Source organism: Triticum dicoccoides, chromosome 5B (assembly GCF_002162155.2).
Source record: "Triticum dicoccoides isolate Atlit2015 ecotype Zavitan chromosome 5B, WEW_v2.0, whole genome shotgun sequence".
In the NCBI taxonomy this organism is placed as follows: domain Eukaryota; kingdom Viridiplantae; phylum Streptophyta; class Magnoliopsida; order Poales; family Poaceae; genus Triticum; species Triticum dicoccoides.
In genome coordinates, this window is record NC_041389.1 from 48778253 (window position 1) to 48785037 (window position 6785).

General features: G+C 45.0%; 1 protein-coding gene across 1 annotated transcript; it reads right to left on the bottom strand.

The window, feature by feature from the left end:
- Window positions 1–3413: 3413 nt before the first annotated feature.
- Window positions 3414–6241, bottom strand: LOC119307304 (suppressor protein SRP40-like). The gene is made up of 7 exons (XM_037583381.1): window positions 5988–6241; window positions 5825–5889; window positions 5659–5702; window positions 4673–5553; window positions 4046–4129; window positions 3868–3929; window positions 3414–3776 (listed from the first exon to the last, which is right to left on the bottom strand). The coding sequence occupies exons 1-7, from the start codon at window positions 6219–6221 to the stop codon at window positions 3671–3673; spliced, it is 1476 nt and encodes a 491-aa protein (XP_037439278.1). The 5' UTR covers window positions 6222–6241; the 3' UTR covers window positions 3414–3670.
- Between the last annotated feature and the right edge of the window lie 544 nt (window positions 6242–6785).

The window sequence follows — 6785 nt, forward strand, 5'->3', positions numbered from 1 at the left end:
ACAGGCCAGCAGCAGCGGTTCTTGAGAGTTTTGTGAGGTACAAGTCACCGGACCAGATGACCAAACAGTTATTTATTCAGAGTTTGAATGGGTTCCTCATCACACCTCTTTTCTTTCTCTGCATTGTTGCAAACAGTTCTTCAGAGGAGTTTGAATGGATTCTTTGTTTCTTGCAGCATCTCCCGATTCCTTAATGGCACGGGTAAAAATTAAAATCATCTAAAAAAGGTAAACAAAAAAAAAGGTGTGTGCAGTTTCAGCTGCACGCGCATCATCACGTGGAATTGTTTTTTTCAGATTGGATATTTGTAATTATTCAGAGTTTCAGATAGATATATGCATGGAACTGACAGCAGCATATGTATGTAGATGAGGAGGCATAGGATCGGTCCAATCAGATGAGAGAAGAAAAAAAACCTCTTTCTTTCTTTTGTGAAACCCAAAGGAGATCCCTGACAGGGGGAAAGACAGACATGGGTGCACTCACGGGCCAGGATGTGCACAGCATCTTCATCAGGATGCGTGAATGCTCTCTGGTCTTTCAGCCCCTTTGATGCTTGGACATGATGAGCTTCACCAAACCAGGAGATAGAGAGAGAGAGAAACCGCATGAAATCCAAAAGGAAAAACTTTCTCTGCATTGTGATTTGTACAGGCAAGGAAGGGAAGGCAATTCTTCCAGGGGGCAGACCAGGCATGGGCATGGCTACAGTACGTGCAGCATGTCAATACAAGACATGTACGCACGCACCTTGGAGGTGACCTGCCTTAGGTTTCCATAGGGTAGGTCACAGGTTGTGTGTGCTGGCCACTGTTAGCTACAAGCCTACAATGGCTACTGTGCTGGTAGTAGGTTGCTGCAGCGGCACATCTCCTCCTGCCTGGCTTTGGTCTGGGAGGATCTTGACCGCCATGGATTGAGTGAGTGAGTGGAGCACTGGACCGGACCAGCAGGGCAGCAGCTCAAGTTTATCTTGACTGGATTTGAACTGGGTCAGGCTGTTCAAAGACAGGCCACTCAGATGGATGCTGATGCAGCCATCATCATTACCACCATCATTGCCATGGAGTTTGCTCCAATGTTGCTGTGCTCATCATGGCAGGCAACAGACAACAGGCACTCTCTTCACAGCAATCAGCTCTGCTTCTGCTTCCTTCTCCCTCTGTCTCTGTGGACTGCAGCTTTGACCCCTTTGTGACGTGTGGACTGGGCCCTCTGTGCGCGTGCTGTGTACTGGGCAATGGGCTAAGCAAATGGAGGACCAACTTAGGCCCAAGGCCCAGCCCACCTAGTACACCCAAGCAACCTTGTGATGCCTTGGTGGCCTGGCCCAGCTGCTCATGCAGATAATATACATGATGCGGAATCACTAATCGAGGAGTATTCCTTTCAAAAATTCACTCCCACCTCTTCAGGTTGCGACAAGTGACACACTGTAGTTTTTCCTTTTTCGTAGATCTGTTTATTCAAAAAGGTTTGTCTCTAAAACCGTGCGTCCAAATCTCGACACCGATGGATTCCTCGCGTTGAGATCTTCAAAACTAGATCCCATGTTGATAGATTTGGAAGAACTTTTTTCACAAAAAAAACCGGACAAAAAAAAGGACGTGAACCGGGAGCACATTTTTTGCCCTTTCTGAGAAGCAAATCCATGCCTCTCGCGGAAGAAAATAAAGGAGAAAACGTGTGTTTTTTCGTTTCCGAGAGGCACGGCCGCGCCTCTCGCGGAAGCAAAATCGTGCCTCTCACGGAAGAAAAAACCGCGTTTTTTCCCGTTTTTGAGAGGCACGGTCGTGCCTCTTGCGAAAGCAAAACCGTGCTTCTCACAGAAAAAAGAAAAACATTTTTTTTCGAGAGCCCGAGTGTGTCTCTGGGGAAGCAAAACCGTGGCTCTCACGAAAAAAAAAAAAGAAAAAGCACATTTTTTCTGTTTCCGAGAGGCACGGTCGTGCCTCTCATGAAAGAAAAAAGGAACATGCGTTTTTCTGCGCAAACTTTTTTTTATCAATTATTTTTGTCAAAAAGATAGAAAAGACAGATGAAAATTGAAAAGTCGAAAAACCCCGAAAAACCCATCTAAAAAGCCGAAAACACGGACGAAAAAATAAAAAAAACTGGAGGGAGCACCCAAAGCGCGACACGTGACGGCGGCAGAGAGCGCGCCACTTGGCGTGATCTCAGCCCACCCTAAATGATCATTGGGAGGCTCCTTAAGGAGCGCTCGCCAACTAGTTGCTCTCTACAGGATGTCTGTTGTTTCTCAACAAAAAAAACATGATGTCTGCTAAAAAAAGCTAATACTGTAATACATGATGTTGTTCTAAAAAGGCTAATACATGATGCTCCATAATATCCTTAAGTAACCATCCTGACAAATCCTGCTTTTGCCTTTCAAATTATATAAAAAATAATAATGTTTTATTTTTGAAAATTAATAACCTCACTTCAAACAGATAGCTTCGCATTTTTTGTGATACTGTATAAAAGAGTAGTAGTCTGTACTAACAGTAAATCAGGGACAGAGAGCTTTGCATTTTCTTCAAGTAGTAGAAAGGGCGCAGTCAGTACTAACGGTTAATCAGGGACGTGGTCGTGGATCCCGGCACATCGGAGTCGCCGCCGAGCAGGAGGGGGAGGGGCGGCGGTACTAGGGGGGAGAGCGACGCAGGGGCTGTTTGGTTGCCAGCTTTAGCCGCCACACTTGCTAGGTAGGCGTTTGGTTCCTTACGAAGTTTCGGCAGTAGAAATTTTCGCCAAAGATGTGGCGCTTGTTTTAGCCACCACACTTCGTGTGGCTAATGCCTCAGCTTAGGCCTGGCAAATTGCGTCACAGCCTCGCAGTAACCCGTTGCGGCCACGCGGGCACCGACGGTGGAGCGGCAACTCCGGGGGAGGTGGTGGAGGAGGCAACGGGAGCACTGCAAGTAGATGCACTCCCCTCTGGCAACATCTAGGCAAGGAAGAAGCGCCTGGGGCAATCGCGATCATGATTCGAAATTCAAACTGACCAGGGTAGAAATGTCTTTTCACACTCTTTTGGGCGCTCTTGGAAATATAAAAGTGAACGGAGATATTTCATTTCGCATTAGCATAGCCAAAATGCCAAATCCAACTGATCACGCCTGACCTAGTTGCTCATGCAGCTAATACATGATGCTCAATTATATCCTCTTGTAATTCTTTAAAAAAAAATCCTCTTATAAGCTCAAAAAAAGTATACCCTTTTGTTAGATTGAAAAAATATATCCTGCTATCCGCCTATCCCTTTCAAAATATAAAATAAAAATATAATATATTTTCTCTCAAAAAAACAGCCTCAGTTCAATAAAAAAAACAGACAGCTTTGCAATTTCTGTGATGTAAAAGAGTGCAGCAAACCAGGGACAGGTGCAGCTAGAGGCACGGCAGCAAGTAAAACGATACTAACTATGTAATAATATTTCATTTCCCATTGGCATAGCCAAAATGGTACGTCTCACTGAGTCCATTACAAAATTCTGATGACTTAACAGAGCATGCAGCATAACAAAAAGGGCAGGATACAACAATTCAATGTTTTTGCTTCTTCGTTGCAAAGCAGGCATGCCTTCACTTCTTCCTTTCAGCAAGACTGACCGAGTAAAGAGGGTAAGAATGGAAAACGTCGCACGACTTGCACAAATGATGCGATTACTCGTCATCTGAATTGTTAAACTTAATCGAGTGGGTTTGTAGATCAATGAACCCGCCCTTGTAAGTTCCGCGCTTCTTCTTGGTCTTCTCGTGCCTAAAATCCCTGCAAAAAAAAATTGAACACCAATCATGAAACCATGTTCAGCAGTATGGAGTTCAGCAAAAGACGAAGAAAACAAGAGCAAGTCTTCAACCTTCCTCTAACTTGTCCAAGAATCTCCTGTGCCTTTGCACCGTACCCAGAGTCGGCACCACCCTGTGAGGAGATAAGTACAGATCAACCAAGGAAGTTTAGCATCATTGAGAAATGGTCGAATTGCGATGAGCTTATGATCAATAAACCTCAGAGAGATATCTTCCAACAGTAAGTACCTTGGCCCAATATGAATTATCTTGTAGTCTTTCATCAGCAAATTTAATACCTTCAGTCTTTACCCGTTGGAATGCAATTTTAGGCTGCAGTGAATGAACAAAGACATGGATAATCAAGATCTTGCCAATTCTCAGAATGCTTATGCAAGCTTTATCTTCAGAACATCAATACTAAGAGGTCAGCATATCCTAAAAGCCCTAGAAAATTATCATAGTAAGTACCACTGGTCAGTGGTCACATCAGCCTCTTGGGAAGTGAACTTTTACTTACTGGTAGCTTCTAACTGAAACATATTTCTTAGTACAAAATAATAACAATAATAATAATAATAACAGGAACAACAACAACAATAATAAGTACTTTCGGTATTAGCAATATATATACAAATTATAACACAAATATGTACAGACTTAGCATGATAATGTTAATAGATACAATTAACTACATAATATATAAGAAAGCTAAATAAGGTTTCATGTAAGAGAATGTAAGAAGCTACCAGAAAATACGATTGAGACTTTCAACTGTCAGGGTGATTAACTGTGACATGACAAACAAGCAATACTCAAAGAAATTGGAGAGATATTAAACATCACACGCAATTGGAGAGGCAGCAAACATCATACCTCAGAAAGTTTCTGCCGTTTATTTGATTTCGATGCAGTGCTGGGCTCCTTCACATCATCTTCGGTGGCAGTGATATCTTCTTTGGCAGGGGGTTCGCTTCCTTCAACTTCTTGCAGTTTCCTTTTCTTGCTAACAACTGCATCATCAGCTGAAGCCTTTCCATCTTCTCCATTCTCAATGTCCATCGCAGTCTTGTTTTCATCATCTGGTTTGGGATCTTTCCCTGCAACTTGTTTATCTTCTACCTGAACATTTTCTTCAGAACCTGACTTCTTTTTCTTCTTTTTACTTTTCTTCTCATTAACTTCTTTCCCTTCTCCTACAGCATCACTATTTTCACTGGCACCATTAGATTTCACCTCGGCCTCAGCAGGTGCAGTTCCTGCATCAGTCTTATCTGAGGTCTCCGAAGTTGATTTACTCTTCTTCTTTTTCTTCCCCTTGTCCAGAGGAGCACCATCACTCAAATCGTTCTCGTTAGCCTCATCATTCTGAGTCTTAGGTTCATCCTCACCAGATTTCTTGTCATCAACCTTGAGTTTCCCCGCCGCCTCAAACTTGGCTTTTACTGCTAATTCCACCTTTTCCAGCCTAGCTTCAACATCCTCATCGTTTTCCTGCTTCTTGCTTTTCTTTTTCTTGCCATCAGCCTTCTGATCATCAGTCTTCACTACTGCATTTGCCTCACCATCATCCCCCGCTGATGAGCTATCCTTCTTCTTCTTCCGTTTCTTTTCTTTCGTCTCATCATCCGCCTTCTCGCTGGGCTTTTCAGGGGCAGAGGGCTCACTTGGCTTACCCTCGGACTCATGACCTTCAGCACCGCCTTTCTTGTTCTTCTTTTTCTTGCCCGCACCTTTCTCTTCTGCTACGGCATCATCTGTTTTCTCGGCACCAAAAAATTCAGGTGAGCACCAATCAAAAGGGAATACACGGTCTATACCAAACTAGGACAACTCATAGTAACAAACAAAGATGCAGCTACCTTGCTCATTGCCCGCAGCAATGTCAGCTCCTGGAGCAGAAGTGCTGCACACAACAACCAAAATTGCATTAAGAGTCAGCAATCCCAGTTTCCAGGGGAGCATATAGCTCACCAACAGAAGCAATTTAACAACAATGAAGACTCTCGTGAGTCGTGACAGAGGTACCTTGATTCCAACAACTTGGAGACCGCGTCCTCCAGGTTCACCGGCGACGACCTCCAAGCATCTCCCTGGAAGCAGCCAATTCACAGCCTCCCGACGTAATAATCGTCCGCCGAAATGACAATACACGCGGATGCGCATCGGAGAGAGAGGTGGCGAGACGTACCTCGAGGTTGGCCTCGGACTGGAGGGCGGCGAGCGTGCGGGGGAGGCCGCTGGCCTCGAGGAAGGCGGCGACGGCGGCCAGGACCCGCGCGTTGGGGGCGGGGGAGGCCTTGGCGGCGGCCCCCTTGCTCTTGCTCTTCTTCTCCTTCTTGGCCTCCTCCTTGGCCATGGCGGCGGCGGCGGCGGGGGTGGAGGGTAGGGAGGCGAGTGCTACCTGGCGCGGGACGAAGAGCATCAAAGAGGGGGAAGGCTAGGGTTTGGTGGTCGGGGTTTATACACCGGGTCAGGACTTGGGTTGGACTTGGGTTTGGGTGTGGTGTGTGGGCATGACATGTGGGACCGCTGGTTTGGTGGGCCCGCGTGACCAATGGGAGTGATTCCTTTCATTTTGTTTGTCCACACGTGGAATGAATTCAAATTTGGAAGAGTTTTTTTTTTTACACGTGGAAGAGCTTTTTTTTCTTTCGGAAATGATCAAACTATAAATTGCCACAAAAATTGTTCGATCCTGACGTTCAGGACCTATCGACGTCTTTTTTTTAAACACAGTACATATGACGAAGTTTGTCACAGACGCCTTCGTGATCGACGTAAAGTCTCCTCTCACTGAACGCACATCATCGGGCGGTCTAGGATAAATCCAGGAAAATGCGGACATCAGTGTCAAGTCTAGGACTTGAATCTTGAATGACTTCCAATTTAGAATTTGGAAGAGCTTTCTTCAAAACATAAGTACAGTATAGATCCACCTCTCCATCTTTTCAACAAACCCCAATGTCCGCTCATGTAACTTTTCATC

Bases quoted from the DNA above. Each gene is read 5' to 3' on its own strand.
- LOC119307304 (XM_037583381.1), bottom strand. From the start codon at position 6,221: ATGCTCTTCGTCCCGCGCCAGGTAGCACTCGCCTCCCTACCCTCCACC. The intron at 5,703-5,824 runs GTACCTCTGTCA...TGTTGTGTGCAG, and splicing joins TCCAAGTTGTTGGAATCAAG to CACTTCTGCTCCAGGAGCTG. The intron at 5,554-5,658 runs GTAGCTGCATCT...CCGAGAAAACAG, and splicing joins TGCTGCGGGCAATGAGCAAG to ATGATGCCGTAGCAGAAGAG.